The 20,967-nt window shown below is 39.4% G+C and overlaps 1 protein-coding gene across 7 annotated transcripts in view; it reads left to right on the top strand.

The window, feature by feature from the left end:
- Nucleotides 1–20,967, top strand: part of LOC113533549 (receptor-type tyrosine-protein phosphatase mu) — a 201,819-nt gene that overhangs the window by 163,904 nt on the left and 16,948 nt on the right. For all 7 annotated transcript variants that reach the window (XM_053227520.1, XM_053227519.1, XM_053227518.1 and 4 more), the window contains 4 exons: nucleotides 5,218–5,305; nucleotides 6,127–6,203; nucleotides 10,720–10,756; nucleotides 20,129–20,226. In XM_053227520.1, coding sequence (XP_053083495.1) covers nucleotides 5,218–5,305; nucleotides 6,127–6,203; nucleotides 10,720–10,756; nucleotides 20,129–20,226 — 300 coding nt within the window. The remainder of the gene's footprint in view (nucleotides 1–5,217; nucleotides 5,306–6,126; nucleotides 6,204–10,719; nucleotides 10,757–20,128; nucleotides 20,227–20,967) is intronic.

Here is a 20,967-nt window from a genome sequence, read left to right as displayed (position 1 = left end):
TGTCTCTTCTGTTTTTCCACATCTTATTTCTCTCCTCTCATTTACTCCCTTCTTGTTTCATCCTCTCCTTTGTTGTTTTCTTCTTGTCTTTTTTCTGTCTTGTTTTCCTTTCTTCTTATTTAGTCTCTTCTCTTGTTTTAGTTTCTTCTCTATCTGTCCATTAGTCTCAGTAATCAGTAATTTCCAGCACTAGAGTATCAGAGAGGCCGAGGTGGTAAATAATGTATGGGCTGTGAGTGTCACTAGTCTGGAATAGCCTCGGTGTGAGATGCCCCGGGCTGTAGACGGCCTCCAGGCCTGATCCATAATGGATTAAGGCACTGCAGCAGGGCAACAGAATCCCTGACACTGCCCTCCTACACACACAAAACAACATACACACATTTAAACACACTCTCTCTGCTTTCCAAAAAAAAACCTGCCGTCTGCTTTGCTATAGCCAGAAGGGGTGATATTACAGTGTGTGTACTGGTCCCGTATACGCCTTTTGTATATTCTACTCATCCTGTACCCGTAACGTAATACCCTTGAGTGTGTGATTTTGTTGTGCTAGTGGCATTATGTTTGCTGAAGTTGGAAAAAGCACTGTTCTTCCCCCAGAGCTATTCACTCACACACTGTCTCTCTCTGACCTCTCCTCTTGTGGTTCTGTACGTTAACTATGGATCAGATCAATGAGGTAAGCACACACTTCATTTGGTTCATATTTAAAAATGTAGAAATGTTGCAGCTAGCCACACAGTTTGAACTGTTCATGTCAAGTTTCTTAGCTAATGTAAGCAATATTGTACGTATTGAAACAGATTTGTGTCAAAAGTACTACATGAAATTGTTTTAAGTATGAAATAAAAAAAAATTGAAACTAAAAATGAACTCAAAAAGCAAAAAAATTTGATTTTTTTTTGGTGGATAGTATTCACCAAAATGGTTAGTTAGAGCTGATTTGCTGTTGACTTTTTATTTATGCTGCTGGAGTTTAAATTTGTGATTCTCACACAATCCTCTGGAGCGGATGAGTTTTAAAGCGATACATCCCCATTAGCTATGAGGTTTAGAGTCACAGCACAATTACATGAAAGTAGAGTCAAGCTGAGCTACAGTAGCTAGGTAACAAACTGTCTAGCACACTTCTATATATAAGTGCTGTAATATGACTACATCCCAACTGCGGCGTTATATCATGCTGTGGTGTCAGCAGAGTCATCGTTATAATTTCATTCTAAAAGCATCCCTTAGTTTATTTGCTCACACTTTATTGGCTATGGTGAGAAACAGGATTAACCAATCAGGATCATTTTTTTCCCCATTTCTGTTTTAAAGTGAGCTAGCTACACTCTGAGCTCAAGGATATGAAGGTTTACTGCAGGAGGAGAAAATCAATACTGAATTGATATGATACAAAAGCTCAGATTCCTTGACTAGCTAAGTGAATAACTAGTGATAGTGCGTCACTACCACTTTCATCCGGTTCCACTCGGGTCTGACCGGAGAACACAGCGATAAAGCCGAACTGACTCCGGTGTTAGATTTGGAGTTGTCACTCCAGACCTGATTAGCCAATAATCACCTATTCCTGAACAGCAGTGAAACAAACAAAAATCTCATCAATAAAACCAAAGCGGAGAAACAAAGACAGTGCTTTTTTCCCCTTAAAGACTCACTTGAACTTCCACATTTTGCTTTTGAGGTCATTTTTACATTTCCAAAAAAAAAATTAAAAATGACAACTAGTAGTTCTCAGCATAGCGACTATTTTCCACTAAGTTAAAATGGCATTGGTTATGTCACGTGATGTGCGTAGGCTGTGTTTTGAAAGCATTTGACAGTGCACAGACACACACATGAACGTGTAACCCTGACGGAGCCCTTACGCCTCCCGTCGTCAGCCGTTTTCATTCAGCTCCAGTGTGGAACGTGACTGTGAAATGTTTTCCATCCTCCTGTCATCTCGCTGTGTGACTGATGCTAATGATTAAAGATATGACACCAATGCAAAAGCTTTAAGAATGCGATCATCCCGTCTTGCATGCTCTCATGTGGCGTGTGTGACGCGGCAGCATGCAAGATGCAGGAACAGATGTCATGTCTGTCTCACACACATTGCTTCATGTGTTTGCTGTCATTCCAAGCATCTGTATGTCACATTTCCTATTTGAGATTGTTGTTAAGATGTGGATTCAGTTCATATTAATTTCACTTAATGTGTGTATGTAATGATATAATGAATGTACTGAAGGTTGGTTATGGAGGTAGAAGGACCTGGTGATTAAAGATGAATTATTGTGTTTATTTATGTCAGTTTATTAGAGGTTATATGTTGAGTCTTATGGGATAATAAATTGTTAAAAATTGTGGCAGCCCCATCATCATCTATGAGTTGTTCTTAAAAGGACAAATCCATCCTGAACGACTTGCATATTAATTTTCAATAGCGTCCAAGAATAATTTTGGAATGAAATTCTGAGTTTAAACTTCTTTCACATACATGTAGGTCAATTTGATTAACAGTTTCCTACATTACCCACAATGCTGTTCAACTATTTAGCCCTCGCTTCATCTCTACGTAAAGAGAGTGATGCAGCAGCGCTTCAGTCCTTAAGTCTGTCCAGCTCTCTCACCTCCTCATCTCTACACAGATCAGCTTCCAAAGCTTCACCTGTCGTGCTAATACCATCGTGCTCCTCATCTCCAAGATCGCTAACTAGCTGAGCCGAGCCTCTGCCGTGTATCATGTAGCTTCACTGCATTCTGGAACGTTGAAATCTAACATCTCCTCGACTTTAATGTTAGATTTCTCATTAATATGATGTTGAATGTTGGTGGAAAATGGTGAGTGAGAAAAGAAGCTCTTGCTCTTTTGTTTTAGGTGCCAACAGTGAAACCTGACCGTTATCCCTTATGTTTGAGATTGTTGAAACTTTTACTCCTATTAAACACCAACCAGAATCACTAAACACGTCACAAAAATTTCAGTGTCGACATATGTAAGTGTTTCAGGGTGGAGTTTTCCTTTAAGTTATGAATATCATAAATATAATGCAGCTAACATTTATTTCTCAAAACATGCTGATGATACTAAACCTACGTGATTGACACTCACAGCAGAAATATAGGACAGATCTGAGCACCTTGAGCTAATTTGTTTGGAAGTATATTTAAGGTTATCTAGCAAAAATGTTGAAATACCTCAACAAAAAGATCTTTTTTCCACAGCCGAGCTAATGATAACCACCCATATGCTTATCATCTTCTCCCCAGTGAGTACCACTTTAAACTAAGGCATCATTAGTGAAGTTTTTTCGCTATGAATTAATTATAGGAAATCATATCAGTTATTCTGTTTTGCCTGGTGTTCTGTGCGAGGCTGCATGTCGAATTTAAACGGTTGTCACTCTCTCCTTCTGTTCAAGGGCCATCTTTGAATTTGTGTCAAAATTGTTCTTTCTCTCCCTCAGTGTTCTGCTTTCAAAGAGGAGGAGTGTTTCAACCAAAGCACCCAGCATAGTGAAAACTGCAATTAGGACACAGATTTATTTCCGTTGCAGGGTTGTAGAAGAAGAAAGAGACATCAAAAAATTGCAGAACCAGTCACAAAGTTATAATAGACTTTATTTGATGTTTGTCTTCCACCTTTTTCAGTCGCCTTTCCTTTCTATTTTAAGTTAACCCTTTCAAGCATAGTGTGCAGGCTTACACACAGTCAGTTTAAGGCTGTTTTAGGATAATATAAAATGTAAATTTTATATTTACATTTTATACCTCTATCATCAAATCCTGACAATGCTACAGTCACTGTGACTGAGTGCCAAGGGAGCAAAAATTAGCTGTGCTTTCTGAGTGTGAGGGAGGGTATACTCTCTCTCCTGTCAATCACAGTGACACTAGCCAATCGTGAGCATCTGTGAGCACATGTATGCAGGTAGATAGCGCTTTCCTCCCAGTGTGTTACCCTGCCCTGTGACACAGCATGAGCTGGGCGGTGAGTGGGAATTGGCAGGTGCCCAATTCTGTGATTTTGATCTTTAACAGTAAAAATTTATTTTACATAAGATTTTACATAATATAAAAATCATCTAAAGAATCTGGATACATTTTTAAATATTTGTTTACTTTAATATTTAAAAGAGTTTTTATTATTATTATTATTATTATTATTATTATTATAATACCACACACTATAAGGTTGTTTTCTTGGAACGTGTGCACTTAAAGGGGAAAAAGGGTTTTCCTAGAGTGCTTTGAAATTATGCATATGGTTTTCTTTTCTTTATAAAGCAAATCCAGAAGTCAAGAATTAACGCCTGGTGTCTGTCAAGGGCTCGGCCCGTATTTTCATTTCTCATCAGCTACAGATTTGAAGGCTTCTTTAATCCATATCCTGATCACACTGACATCTAGACACTGTAGAGAAGATATGCAGAGTATTAATGCAGTCATCATCTGCAGATATAAGTCTGCTAATCCTACAGTAATAATGAAATGAAATCCGACTTTCTCTCTCTCTCTCTTTCACGCTTGTAAGGTATGTCACATTCAGAAGCACTGATCAACTTTTGCATTCCGTTTAATCTTCTGTAATCCTAATGAAGCAGGACTTTCAATATGCATATGCACTGTGGTGGCTGCTGCCCTGCTCCTGAGGGACTGAAGCAGGATAAATATTAATTTGCACTAGCTTTGGCCTTGTTTTCAGTGTTGATGTTGACGGCTGGAAATCATGTTTGCACAGCATGGCATGGTCGGGGTCCCTGCACGCCCCTTCACAGCGTGAACTGCTGAAATAAATTTTCATAATTTGGATTAATTGCAGCACAGCTGCTAAGATCAGAAAGATAATCTACCCATGTGAGGGTGCCCATTTTTTACTTACTGTGTTTGGTAACCATTTGAGTGGCTGGTGAGTTTGCTAAGAGAGTCACTTGGGGAAGGATTTGGATGTGACACACAGTAGCGAGTGTTGTAATGGGCTCTCGTTTTGACACGGCACACAGTGCTTCCTGCCTTCCTCGCCACATGGTCTCATCAGATGTTCTAATGATCCTAACGCTTTCCCTCCCTCACTTCTCTTTCCCTTGTGCTTCCTTTATTAAAGACACAGAGCTGGTTCTGCGCTTGTGACTTTGTAAAGAGCTGACACAAGACTTCTCACATATGCCTTCTCTCCTTGTCCCTGTCTCGTCCCTCTCTTTCTGTTTCTGTCTCCCTGCCTATTCTCAGAGCTTCTTTGAGGGACAGTCTGCACCATGGGACTCTGCCAAGAAAGATGAGAACCGGATGAAGAATCGCTATGGAAACATCATCGCATGTGTGTATTAAAGAGAGCCGTGTCTGTCCCGGCTCAGCGGAACATAATGTTACTCCTTAGACGTATTCATTAACCACATATCAGACAGGTCTTACTTAGCAGAGGACACATAGGCTTATCTGTTAGCATCAGAGTCTGAGAAGTGCTCCCGTTGTATGCCTGCTCCAACATTTTGCATCTAACCAGGATGTATACAGCTATATAGAAAGGTTGGAGGAAATACAGTGGATGTTGTAAGGAGTATACAATTATAGCATTTTATTAGAATCCACTTTATATTAAACATCTATTAAACATCTTTAAGTACTGCTGACATAATTAAAGAAAAATGTGTACGTATCAAACTCTTCTACTGGTTTCCTTATAAATTAGACATATATAGTGTATTCATTCAATATTTATATTTAATGTTGCTTAGTGCACTTCCTGTTGGTGTAAATAAGTGCAAGAGATTAGAGGAAAGTAATTACAAATATAGTCACGCATCTGCTTCATACCTCCTTAATTATATCTCATGCAGAACTGCTCATTATTACCTTGCACCTTCATGAAGAACCATTTTTCCTTTTAGTTAAATAAAAGAGTACTCAAGGACATTTAATGTAAAGTATGAAGATTTATTTTAAGCTATACTGTGTGTGTGTGTCTTGATGTTTGTGAAGTTAATATGAAAGCCAGGTGAGAAAGCCACTGTTAGTGATAATTATATCTGTCTCTCTCATCCTCTCTCTCTCTCTTTCTCTCTCTCTCTCTCTCTCTCTCTCTCTGTGATTTTGTCTGCATGTAATACGAGATGTTTCTGGGTTTGTGTTTGTCTCTAGATGATCATTCCCGTGTGCGTCTGCAGAGCCTGGAGGGCGAGCAGAGCTCCGATTACATTAATGCTAATTACGTTGATGTGAGTACAGAAAGCAGCCAGCACCTCTATGCAAAGGTCACAGCACACACAGACACACACACACACACACACACACACAAAACACCTACAAAATAACCCACTGCATGGGGAGGAGAAATAGGACATAAGAAGATACACACACACACACACACACACACACACTGCACTCTCAGCATGCACACAGAGAGAAACAGGGTCACACACACATGCATGTTCAGCAGAGGCCACACAGTACAAGACAGGGTCAGGGAGGGAGATGGTCATGCTCTTACACATGCCCACACAGCAGTGTCCACACACACACACGCACACACACACACACGATCAGCAGAACAGTGTAGCAAGAGAGGGAATTAAAGATACACCAACAGAGGTCATATTGATCTAAACACACAAGACAACAAACAGACAAACACCACAAAACACATACATGCTGCTGCTTAAAGGCCAGTTCACACTGTAAGATATTCTTTTGTCTAACACCTGTCTTACAAAATAGATACATTTTCACTTCAGCATTTTAATACACACCAACTTCATGAGGCATGACTCATAAAGATACCAAATAACGAGCACTAATTTGCATGTGCAATTGCATAAATTGTGCACACAGTTAATGAGATTTTTGTGTGATATTCTCAACAGCTGCCGCGAGTTGAAAATCCGAAAACATCCGAAATCGAAACTCAAGTATAACACCAATTAAAGGCAATGAGACATACCAAAAAACTGTTCAAATATAATATGAAGTTAAAATGCAGGAGTGTAGACATTATTATGTGTTCTGTTCATAATGTATATGCAAATGAAAATGGTGAAAAGGCTGTGTTTATATTCTGTTCCCATTGGAGTGTATGTCTAAAATCATCCCCATGGTAATAATGAGTCAATAAAGAGTTTAGGATTATTTTCTTAAGGTATAATTTTTGCAGACTTTCTTATTATAAAAAAAAAGGATTTATTTTGTCGGAATCGATGGAAATAGACTTTCGTAAATGTAGTAGCTGCACTTCAGTTGCATTAATTTGTTTCTGTTTGTGTTTAGGTGTTGGGGATGTGTATTTCTTATCAGAGTATTTTTAATGCTCACTCTTGGACAGCTTACACTCTACACGTGTTGTGTTTAGTGTGAATTCTAGGTGACACTGACAAATACCTACTTATAGCTTAATGTATACACACACACACACACACACACACATACACACTAACACTCTATCCTGTTCCAGGGAAAGACACATTCGAGACAGAAGAGAGCCAGCAATATGAAGTGGAGAAATAACATGACACAGAATAAACAGGATAAAACAGTGACTGAGCAAAATGGAAAAAGATCTAGTGAGAGGATGAATGATAATGACTAATGTATAAAGCCTGACTCTCCTGTGTTTAATGTCATGGCCGGTTATTCCTGCTTCTGCAGTTTCTACCCAGGCAGGCTCAGAGATTATGCACAACTGAGGAGACTAGTTTAGTCACTAAAGTGCTTTAGAAACTTTAATACTCAGGCAGGAAGAAACTCGAGTTCCTCAGTGACTCAGTCTCAGTATATCACGAGCTGGGCATTGACGACTGCAACCGGAGCAGTCTGATTCATTATACACACTGCACACACGCAGACACACACCACACCCTGTCTCAATATAATAATATAAAATAGATTCTTTAATTGAACGCACTTCCTCTGAACAAATATCAGTGATGTCACGGAAATCATGGATAATTCTCAAAGCTTTGTTTCTGCCTACATTTTGCTGGTATATAGAATCTCTGTTGCTGTGCAAATCAAACCATTCAGGATTTAGTTTTAATTATTTAGCTATACGCAGCAATAACTAACACACACGGGAGCACATTTACCCCTATTCCAGGAACTAGGTGCCACTGCTGAGACTGAGACATTTAAGAGCCGAACTACTAAGTTACCTTATGTGTGGTGGTTTGGGAAAACCTGTCAGATGTCACTGTGACAAAAAATCTGAAAAAAAAGGATGAAAAATTGGGTTTTGGCAACAAATGGGTTTTTCTGCCTATAACATACTTTGATGTATGACCTTTTAGAAATCAGAAATATAAATATATGTTTTTATTTACTTTTTAATCTTGCCTAGGCTATCCTTATGCAAATGTCATGTTGGATAAGGAGCCAAACATGATGGTACAAACAGTCAGTCTGTCAAAAGACATCTAAAACTTTGCTAGCTAAGTGTGATTTCCTCACAAAGCATATGTCCACGATGCTCTTGCACCGCAGTCGGAATGAAATCTTTAAATGCACTTTTATCCCTTTACTCTTTTAGGAGTAATCAGATGATTTTGAGTGATTGAGATACATGCAAAAAGGAAACATCTCAGTTCAGTTTTTTCAGTTCAGGTTTTCAGAACTATATACAGGGTGTCTGACAAGTCAGGAAACAATTAGAGTAAACCTGCATTTACTTATTTTGCATTTATTATTTACAACATACGCCCTGCATGTTCACCCTTGTGCTCTACACATTTTCACAGCCTCTGTATCACATTTTTGCAGATTTTGCTCAACATATACTGATCAACATACAGTATTTGCTCAACATATTCCCACTGGCTCCTGACTTTTCGGACATGCTGTATACTGTATATATAATTTTTATTTCTAATAAGTATGTGACTCTAAAGATATGCTTTTAGATTTATCAAGTGTAGAGTATAGCTAGTATTTAGTTCATTACATTTGACAGTAATAAAGTTATTTATTTATGAATGTGGCTTTGAACAGACAGCAGAAAAGTGTTTGCCATATTGTCAGGAGATCATGAGTTCCAATCTTGACAATGCTACAGCCATCTGTGGGTGGAGAGCACAAATTACTGTACTCTCTGGATAAGAGGGACTGGCATATTCTCTATCCCCTGTCAATCACAGTGACACTTGCCAATCATAGGTGCCTGTCAGCTCATGTATGCAGAAGAGGGTAGATAGCACTTTCCTCAGAATGTGTTATACGCTGCCCTGTGATGCAGCATGAGCATGGCTGAAGAGTGGGACCTGGCAGGTGACCAAATCGGGGAGAAAATAGGAATGAAAATGTGGTTATGTAATTCACCCCAGAACTAGTGGACACCAGCTAACACATATCTGTATATACAGTATGTTAAGTTGCACACCTACATTCAAAAATGTGCTCCTGTGTTTAAAACAAAATGCCAAAGTTAAGGCCTCCATGAAGCCCAAGGCTTTTATTAGATAAGAATAAATACATATTAAAGAGAGTTGTTATTGAAAAAGGCTTTGCTGAGGTACTTAGCCATGGCTCAGCCGAGCAGTGAATGGATGGAGCTTTTTTCCTCCTCTCCTCAGTAAAGAAGAAAGAAAGGCTTTTAACATGCCTCTCGCAGCTCCTTCTGCTTAATAAAGTTTATTGATGGCACACTGGTTCAACATTTAAACAACTTCTGGGCCATTCGTATGCATTTGCCTTGTTTGTCGCATGTGTTTTCTTTCTTCCTGGAAGTGTGTTAAAAAGAGATCTATAGTGTGTGTGGGAGTGTGTGTGTCTAAGACAGAGAGTTATTGAAAGTTGAATGCTTTTACTCTAATGGTCACCATCATAGTTTGTCATTTACATTTAGTTAGAAAGATCTCTCCATAATGACTGCTCAGGAATTTGAATGCACCTTCATCAGTGAGAGACTGTGAGCTGGAAGGAACAAGGGAAGGGAAAAGAGGGAAGAGGAGAGAGAGAGACAGAAGAGCACTTGTCCGGCTCTTACCGTTGCTGTAGTTTTAATCCTATCTTTCAGGCAACAGTGAACACGTAAAAGAACAAACAACCCAGTGCTTAGTGTTGAGTGAAAGAACAACCATTAAAACACAAATCTGGAGAGAGAGAGAGAGAGAGACAGAGAGCAAAAGAGAGAGAGAGAGGAGAGGAAGTTCCTGTTTCCTTATCCAGAGACAGGTTAGATTGGTATTAAAGTGAATATGTTATAGATAAGAGAGTGGTAGCGTCTTTACTTCCATCTGCATATTCACTCTCATCTCTCTCTCTCTCTTCCCCTCACACACACTCACACACACAGCAGCATGAGCATACTCACAAAACAATATAACTGCTGATAATCCGTCTGATATGACTCTTCTCTCAAGGATTAAACACTAATCCTCTCAAGTTTTATTTGTCCAGTGTGAGGTTCTCTGTGTGTGTGTGTGTGTGTGTGTGTGGGACAAAGTCCTTAGTAAACAGTATGGGCTGCAGTGTTAATGACTTGTTGACAAATTGCTGACTTTTCAGAGCTTTGTTTACTTTGTCTATTTATTTTCTTGCTTATCTGTGTACTGCATGTTAATGCTCGCTATTCTGACTATCAGTAGTGTTGCTGTATATTTGCTCTTTTATAAGGGCTGATCTGATGTTTTCAAGAGATTTGTTAACGATATGACAGAGGACACACCTTCTGTCATAGTGTAAAAAGCATATAGCACTATAGATGTAAGCCTTTGTTTAAAGCTGCTCTCTGTTTCTCTTTAATTACAGGGGTACCACAGGCCAAATCACTACATTGCTACACAAGGTGAGAATTTCTGATTGTTTCAGTTTGTGTTTGCATCTGTGTTTATAGAATAGTGTTATATGTGTGGCATGGGTTTATTTAGCCTCTCTAGCATATGGATACTAGCTGTTATACAAGACAATCCAACCACGGTATGGTCTGGGTCTGAGATATTCAACTAATGTGTAAAGTGGTTACAAATTTTAACATGTTTTGTTTCGTAGTGGTGCTTTATGTTACTATTTTTGACTAGCGCCACGGACTCGTATCTCCCTGTCCAGTCATCTTTAAACATTTTGTTTTTGGCGTTGACTTTTTTTGAACAAGCCATGATGTCAGAAAATCTGTGAAAACTTTTCCCTTATGGAGCTAATGTTGTTATTCCTGTAGCTAGTTTCTGGTCCGCTGAGCTGCCTTCAGATAAATAATCTATATAAATGTGTGTGATTAGATATGACACAGCATAGGATCTGCTACAGAAAACTGTTTCAAAAACTAGAGTCTCTGAGCTACAACCAGTAGTTTTTTAGAGTACTTGGTACGGTCCACTGAAATACTTTGCAGTCCGTATCTGGACCAAGGCTCGTCAACAAATATAAGCATGTGTTACAGAAATGTAAAATAGCTAATAACCAAGGAGGGCCATCCTTCACATCTTATTGAACAGCTGCTTTATGGTCTATCACAGGGTAGCATAACACACACACAGGAAAGTGCTATCTACCGTCTTCCACATACCTGCTCACAGAAACCCACTGTTGCCTAGTGTCCCTGTGATTGGCAGGGGGGGAGAGAGTATGCCATCCCTCCGATCCAGAAAGTATAGCTACATTTTTTCCCCTTGCCTCCTGGCCATGGATCGCTGTGGCTTTCTGTATCAGTAGCTCTTTTCAGATTTCAGTGATGTTAAGTATCGGTCGCGTTCAGGCTCTTGACATTAACTGCAGATTATTACAGTGAGTGGAGTAATAATATACTCTCTGAAAGTGAACTGGTGATAAAAAAAATTGCCTGTCTGTGTTAGTTTTATAAGAAAGATGATTTCTTTGTTGGTCATATACACATGGTACCCATTAAAGTTCTGCTACTATGTGTGTGTGTGTCTGTGTGTGAGAGAGAGAGAGCAATTAATCAGACCTGGCTGTGAGCCGTGACGAGCCGAGCAGAATAATAAATAAAGGAATTAAGGCCTGCATGTTTGTCACTCTGTGTATCTGGCGTGTGGAGAGCAGGCGCTCCGGCAAAGCCTGATGACCTCACAGGTTAAGTCAGTTAGATGCTAAATCATATCATTTCGAGCTGCAGCAGGACTGCTGCGTGTGAAAAGTGTGTGTGTCTGGAATATGTCGCATCTCTAATGGCTTCCCAATCTGTCATTGAGGAGATGGGAGTTGCATAAGTACTTGTTTATTAGAGCATTGCATGCCTCATTCCTCCGTGTCTCAATTAAAACACACACTCAGCCCAGCGTAGCGCAGAGCTAACATATGAAAGACATGCTCAGCAGAGCATCTCAGACTAGCCTGGCAGCTAGCATACGAAATACTATACCCATACTCAGCTTCAGTGATGTGCAAAAACACATCAAAATGGATTTTGATAGATACATAATACAAAACACCCCATGTGTAAATGTTTCAAATTTTATATTGTGAAAATGCTGAAATTTTAATGTTACTGTTCTGGTGGATGATAGCTAATGCTAGGCATCCTTCAGTGAGTGCTCTGTGCTACATCATGAAGTGTCAGTCAGGTATTTTGTCTCTCTTTGGCATTCCAGAGGTCTAATATTACCGCACGCACAGATGTTACCTTATGTTATCTTGGACGTTCTGTAAAATTAAATGTAACTATAAATGGAAAAAAGCATGACGTGTTGTTCATTAATAAATAGGCATGTTTTATTCCTTGTTTACCCACTGTGAAATAATTTTAAAAATCCAGTAAGAACAGTCATTGTTTTTGCAAAATGCTGGAAAGAAACGAGTCAGTTAACCTGTTGCTACATCTCCATTTCCTCCCTGATTAGTCGAAGAGTTTGGAAGCTGTTAGTATTTAGTGTTTGCAGCGCACATGCCTACAGGAAAGCACCTCAGTCTAGTAGAAGTGTACACATTTAGGAAACACTGCAAAAAGTGTTCCAGACACCCATCTCCACAGGATACTCAGCTATTCTTTACAGGTTTGTCTCTTTTTTGGAACTCAGTTGTGTATCTGGAACTGATTTGTACATCTTTCACTGTGGCGTGTAAAGCCACCTGCTTCATGCATATATTCATAATGTCTGATGTACTTCATCTTGCATGTGTTTATCTTCTCCACAATGTTTCATTCCCCATAATTTCCCTGCTACTTCATCAGTCCTCCTCAGCTCACTCTGTCCCTGTTCTGCCCTCTCTCCTATTCATATATCTCTTTTCCTCTAGCTCCTACCATACACCACTTATTCTGTCTTCAGGACTGTCGTGACTATAGCTGAGTTTCTCTTCTTCCTCCTCTGGGTTTGATCAGACAGTGACAGCCGGAGGGCTTTTCTGTGCTTACCTCAGGCCTCTACCACCTTCTCTTTCTCTCTTCGTCTCAGTCTGTCCTCTCTACCACGTTTCTGTCTGTCCCTCCTCGACTCTTTTTACTGTCTCTTCCTCCACCGTGCGCTCTCTTTCTGCCTCTTATCTGCGTCCCTACTGCATTCTTGTTCCACTCGATTCATCCTTGTTTCTTCTGAAGTCGTGAGCATAAGCATGAACTTACTCCTCAACAATAACAGAAAAAAACAAGGCAACAGGAAGCGGATACTGAGACCACGTCCTCTTATAATACTGGCCAATAAGCATGAGCACTGGAAAAACATTGTTATTCTCTTCGACCTCAAGTCTCTACATTATTGATCATCATCATCCTCCTCACCTGGCAGTTACAGCACTGACATGAGGGAGAGGAAAAGAGAGAAAGAAAAAAAAAGGAAGGAGTTGGTGGTTGTGGTGGTGGTGGTGGTGGAGGAGAAGGGAGGTATCTGTCTCTTTGAGTTAGAAGAAAGTGGAAAGCCCTGCACAGACTGAGCCACAGGACAGACGTGTGTGCGTGTGTGTGTGCTTGAGAGAAACACTGAGTTTTAGAGCACGTCTCCATTGTAAGGATATTATGTATGACTGCTGTCTCTGTTCAAAGACCTCTAAGATAAAAGACCATCACCTTGATATATAAAACCTTGACAGTTTTGCTAAATAGACAGGCGGTTGCAGACGTGAGGTCCTCATCCTCCTCAAGCATGCATTCCAAATAGCTTTGGCTGCACACCCAGACGATCTGAGCACAGATACACTGACCAGCGAAGGGACGTCCGGCTGCAGCACCACAGAGCAAGCCTCATACTGGGCATTAAATCAATGTGCTTATTTATTTAAAAAAATTGTTGATTAATGTTGTAATGTTGAAATGACAACTTTCATCAAATGTATGCTGTAATGTGCGGTTAAGGAAGGCAGGACCCAAGTGCTGCGAAAATCCTATTCACAGTCTGTAGCGGGGTTCAGTACTCAAGAAACTAGAAACAAACTAGGATAATTCCTAATCAAAAGACGGGGATAACCGGCAAGGCTGAAAACCAGGAAATACTATACACTGAACTAGAAAATAAGGCACTAGGGAATCACGTCTTAGACCTAACAACTTGAATGCACAGTAACACTTCACAAAGATGCTATGACACAAAAAGGTAGAAATAGACAAGCTAATCAAGGACTAAACACAGAACAGGTGGACACTATAGGGCAACAAACCAAGACAGAGGCACATAGCAATGTGAACAAAAAGCACATAGAGAAAGCAAAACAAAAAACAACATAAAAACAGTGCTGAGGAAGAAGTCATGACATACAGTTAGTGAAGTAACTACTGACTACAGATTGGTGTTTTGTCTAATGTTAATTAGCTAGCAATGGTTAATGCTAGATAGCACAGCCACTAAAATCACTGATCACAGTTGTTTACCAATGACTGATCACCATTGTTTATCAATGACTGATCACTGATCACCATTGTTTACGAATGACCAATCACTGATCACCATTGTTTACCAATGACTGATCACCATTGTTTACCAATGACTATTCACTGATACCAACCACCAATCACCATTGTTTAGTGGTTAGTCTTCAGTCTTCATTCTTACCAGTTTCAGAAAATCTTCTATCTTCCTATACCGTGTTTTGAATGCAAATGATTGTGATGATTCGGTGATTATGCAGAAGGGTCCTTGACATCATCTGTTGACTGCTGGTGACTTTTCGAGCATTCATTAGCTACTTTCCTCAGAAAACAACACTGCTAGCCAGTTAATGATAACTAAGTTACCTAGTGGTAATGTTAAGTAACTAACTAGCATTAACAAAAGCACTAACTTGTGGTTAGCTAGGTTATTTAGGATGCTAAAGTATCTGTTGGATACCTAACACTGATATTAAGTTTGCTAGTGAAAAGGCATGCTGTTGGCTAATGTAAAATAGTCTCACTGTATTTCCAGTGAGCTAATGCTCATTTAGTTTTATACAATACCGTGTTTTATTTTGAAAGCACTTCACACTGACAGTCTGTGGCTCTGGAATGAGACACTACTCGATCAGCTTGCTGTGTCTCAGTCTGACTTTATTGTACAATTTAATTTCCTAACCTCATATTTCAGCTGTTTAAAGTTAAACAGAAACAACAGTGACCAGAACGACTGTTTAATGATGCTCTTTAATGATGCTTGGGAGTTTGGTGTGGGAGTGTGTGTGCATGTGTGTGCATGTGTGTGCGTGTGTGCGTGTGTGTGTGTGTGTCTGATGAATAAGTGAGTGTGTTAATGAGGCTTAGAGTGTGTGTGTGTCCAGGAGGTTCTGATAAACTGGCATCTGCTCTTGTAATCCCCTCCGGAGCCCAGGTCTCATCAATAACACAGGGTCACACACACATGCACACATATTCAGCTGCTCTTCAGACTGTGTGGATGCGCTATAATGATGCCGGCTTTGGCACTAGGCTGTGGTTTGGGGGTCTCTTAAGCAGCTTGTGCAGACTGATATTAGACGGATGGATGGCAGAAAGAAGGAAAAGTCTCCCTCACCTTTATCTCGCTCACTTTCAAAATCCTTCCCTCATGGCTGATTGTGGTTTGCTACTAGAGTTTTATCATTTACAGGTGAGGTGTGATAGTCCACAGGGGAGAGGGAGAGAGAGAGAGAGAGAGAGAGAGAGAGAAAGAAAGTGATAGGAGGATGAGTGTGGCTAGCATGTAATATTAATGATAGCAGAAAGATGAGACGTTGTGTCTATCAAGCATTTTTACACTCGGCTGGTTATAGAGGGGTATCAGCACATTTTACATGGTCCTATACACGCACACACACAAATTCTCTCTCACTATCTCTTTTTGAAACACACACCTCAGAAAAGTGACATACTGCTTGCAGGAATGACTGTCAGCAGCTCCTGACAGCTGGGGTTTCTGATACAGGAAGTGTTTGCATCTTCTTTTTTTTTTTTTTGCCACAAACTTAACACTTCAGCAAAAAGTTTTTATTTATTTTTTTTCCCTTGCCAAAACCGCTCGCCTAAGGTTTATTGGGATGCATTTGTTGTTCTTCTAACTGTAAAGTATTCCTGGAATGCGTGTGAGGTTTCACCTTGCTTCCTAAAATCACCCAAAACTTGCTGACCTTAATTCAATTTCTATACTGAATAATGAATCGCTTGACATAGCAGTTTCACAAAAAGTATAAGTAGACAACAGAAAACAGATTTTTTAAAAAATTATTAAAGTTCAGAGTAGAGGTGTGTGTCTTGAAAAAAGTCACAGGAGGGTTTTAACTTATTTCAGATGGTCAGATATGAAGCATGCAGCACAAAAGGCCATGTTCATTAACATGGGGATATGGATAAATTGCTTATAATAATAAATGCCTTTGCTGCTTGTTGTTAATTTGGTTATATTTCAGAAAAAACAAACAAAAATAACTGTGGGAGTGGACAGAATGGAGCTGCTTTGAGCAAGATTTAAAAAAAAATATTTGTTTTAGATGGCGTTGCCTGGGTTGCAATTTTGCACCAAATTGTTCCAGTTTTGGAACAAGGTTGTGTGAAAAAAAAAAGAGTCAGTGGGTTGCATTTTTCGGATAGTTTAAAAGTAGTCACCAAGATCTTTTTTTTAAAGCACATCATCGGAATTAAATCTAATCAGTTTCCTGCAAACAAAGGGAAAGTGTAAGTGCAGACAGTGTATCTATGTACAGAATCATTTGTTTGGGTGAGGGAAAAGGAGATTATAGAGTGTTTAATATCTTTACCAGGAGGTGACACAAAGATGTATTGCAGATATTGCAAATCAAAAAATTTGTGCTCACCATGGTGAACTTGTTTCCCATGCAAAGACTGAGAAAAAGAAGAAAAATTCATCTCCTTTTTCCAGTGTCTGAACTTTTTGTGTTAGTTTCAATTCTTGTTGTGATGTAGGTGGGATGGAAATTTTGCTGAGACCTGGCAACCCTGATTTCAGAGTTTGCACAAGCCAAAAGTTGTAATGTGACACGTCACTGCAAAACAAAACATCACTGTTTAGGTCTTATTTATAGCCATAAATTAACCACTAATGGTTAAGCAAGGATTTTAATGTATCTGGATCATTACAAATTTTAGTCCTGTTCTAAACTCAAAAGCTCAAAAGCTAAAAAGATTTTTAAAAGAAGAACGAAAGTGACAATTTCATTCACGCAAATTAATTTCTATTCCTAAAACACATTTTATAAACTGTAAGGTGAGTTCAATTCCCTGATTAATTACCTCTGCATTGGGCCTGGCGTGTAAGTTTTTTCCAGAATATTTGTAAGTAATGCATTGTTTCTTTGTTTTGTTGACTTGAGCTAGCTCCAGCTCTTGGCCTGCACACCAGTTTTTGTTTATTATGTGTGTGTCCTTGGCCTTGGCTCACTTTCTGCCCTCACATACTCAAAGTTTTACAAACTTTTAAAGTGTCTTAATCACCTAGACTAGCTCTCTCTCTCTCCCTCTCACTTTCTCTCTCTCTCTGTCTGGCTCACATCGCTGGACTCCACAAATCAATGGATCAACCCACATTATGCCGATCTTTCACTTATTTTCTCAAATGAATTGTTCTCACTCTCTTTTCTCTCTCATCTTCCCTCTTTGTCAAGAGTCAATCAATGCCACATTCAGCCTCACTGAGCAGTGTTAATTTGATTATTTAGTCCATTTGGATAAATCACACTGCAGTGCAGGGCTCTGTAAAACAATTAAGAACTCTCGCGCACACACACACACACACACACACACACATTCTTTACCTTGTAATAAAAAAGCCATAGAGCCATTCATCCACACTTGAGCAATGCTTCATGGGTACTTTTAAACACACTTTAAATCAGATTATATCTAATCTGCGTTCGATCTGTTCCCCAGAGTCTGAGCTCATAGAATCTCATATTCTAAATTCAATCTTGAACCATTTGGATGCTTTTTAGGCAGTTCCCCTGTTTCCTGGAAAACCTGGAAGCCCAGATTTATAGACCAATTTTCCAGTAAAATAAGAGAATGGATCAAATGTCCAGGAAATATTAGTGAAAAGCGTAAAGTTGTACACTGTTATCCATAAAGTGTGCACTATAATTGCATAAATATTTGTGTCCTTGATACTGTTTCATTGCATCATGCCATTGATAGGTCTGCCTATTGTATTTTGAAACCTGTAGTGGACAGAGGAACTCTGTTGATATTACAGTTACAGTATGCTCTACATTTTTTTTTTTGGTCAGAAATGTTTTACAGGTCCTTATGAGCTTTCTTTTTTTTTCTTTTTTTTTTTTTACTTGAATGATGAACAGTGCATTTAGAGGACAACACAAATTGATGTTAGTATGTGTTCGGATTGAGACTGGTGTTTGAGGTTCAGTCAGTGTGTTATGACAGGCTATAGTGTACCATTCGAATCCTACACAGCAGATGTCCTCTTTGTCACTCATCATGCCAGGAATCAATCCCACAATTCCCTGCAGGCAGAGGCGGAAAGGGGACCGGGGTTGGCAGGAGAAGCCATGAGTTTGAGCAAACTCACATTCTGTTTTAATCCAGAAAGCTGATTAGAGAAAGGAAGAGGAAAGGAGGAGGAGCTTGGGGTTTGAAGTGTGTGTGTGTGTGTGTGTGTGTGTTTGTGTGTGTGTTAATTCAGGTATGTTTGTGCATGTACATGCTTATGCTTAGGTGTCCCCATGGGTATCAGTGTGTACATGCATGGTTGAGTTTGCAAGTCTGTATGTGTAAGTGTGTGTATGTGTGTGTGTGTGTATGTGTGTGTGCGCGCCTGGAGTGGCAGTACTCGGCCCAGCTGTTTTGTAATGACATTTTTATGAGCTGGAGGAAGATCAGGAGGTTGTAGCGAGTCTCTGCTGAATGTAATTTGCCTCTGGCTGCAGGTAATGCGAATTAGCTCCAGCCCTTACGCTGGGATTTGCAGACTAATTAATTTGTCGCGAGACATTTTTTTTACCGTTGGTACTTGATTAAAAACAATATTAATTCAAATGAATTAGATTCCTAATTCAAAACGGAAGAAGCTTAATGGTCACAAGCGGCCGCGTTGGACGTCAGTCTCTGCTGCTTGGTTCCCTCAGTCAATTTGTGTTTTTAATTTCATGCACAATTTGGTTGTTAGGATTGTTATTAGTATATAGCAGTTGAAGACTGTTTTGATTATGGATGGATTAGATTTTTGAATGGGTATAAATCAAGCTAGAACAAAATTCTTAATAATGAAGGTGAAATGAAATCACTGAGCCTTAAACAGTACATAGATATACATTTTAGAGTCCTAGATGACTGATATCATCATTATATACATTATATACATACATTAGAATAGGGGTACTTGGAGGTAGCGCAAAGCAACACTTAATAGGCCACTTGCTCATCAGGGAAAAATGTGATACTTTTGGTTTGAATATATATCAAATATATTACTTCGCTTACAGTTTTTCTAATCCAGTAAAGCAGTACTTGACTTAAACAATCATTGAAAAGTTTGAGAAGCATTGACATACATTATATACCTTATTTACATTATATTGCTACTCCCTTTCTGCAGCATCAAAGGAATAGATTTGTCTATATTTACGATTTTCCTGTGCCAAAAACAAAAATGGCATTGATTCAATCACATTTCTGAAAGGCTTTTTAAAACGATTGAACCTATACACAGCAGGTCTGCAGGTGACACTTACTTCTGAGCAGTATGTGCTTCAGTAGTGCACCCTCTGATGGCTGTCTAAGTCTCTAATATGTGGTACAGTGTGATATGAGTGCCTAGATGTGACCGCGTACTGATGTGTGTGCTGATTCTCTGCGCAGGACCCATGCAGGAGACGGTGATTGACTTCTGGAGGATGGTGTGGCAGGAGAACACAGCCACCATTGTCATGGTTACTAACCTAGTGGAAGTTGGAAGGGTGAGTGAGTAAGATGTGACACATTCCAACATAGTCTCCTGATAGAATTTTCTGAACATAAAGAACATGTTCTCAAGCACTAATAATGTGAATTATGGATTAAAACTCAAAAGAGTTTGCTCGATTTGATAGAAATGCTCCTTTTGGAGTGAACTGAGTGAGAACTAATCAATGTAGCTCATTACCACACAAGCATGAAATGGCTTCTCAGTTCGCTTTTGCATGATGACCAGCTCTCCAAACCACTGGAATCCAAATCTCTGTGTTACTAATTAGCCATGAGGAAGATGGGAGGTTCATATTGCCTGGAAACAGCACTGTCCACACAAAGCAGTCAACTCAGTTACAAAAGGAAAATGAAAACATAAAACCAATTTTCCATAAGAATCGGATATAAACGGACTAGCAGGGCTAAGTACTAAAAAGATATTAGTATAAGGTTTAATTTTTGGTGTGCAAATCATAGTAGTATATCATATCTGCTCTTAACAATGTCTTAAAGTGGATTATTTTGGACTTTTTGGAACCAAGCACAACACCACCACCAAACAGTGCGTAACATACACAAAATTGTGTGAAGACTTGAGCCTGGGGCTGATTTCTTTCTAGCCCAGTCTGTAGATTCAAGCAGTGTATCAGTGCCAGTTGTGCCAGATGATTACACAGAGTGAAATGCTCCGTATATCTCCATTTGGGCTTCACTGGCACATCTGTAACACGTCATCAGCAGTGACTGAGAAG

This window comes from Pangasianodon hypophthalmus, chromosome 21 (genome assembly GCF_027358585.1).
Source record: "Pangasianodon hypophthalmus isolate fPanHyp1 chromosome 21, fPanHyp1.pri, whole genome shotgun sequence".
Lineage (NCBI taxonomy): Eukaryota > Metazoa > Chordata > Actinopteri > Siluriformes > Pangasiidae > Pangasianodon > Pangasianodon hypophthalmus.
This window is presented reverse-complemented; position numbering and strand designations above follow the sequence as displayed.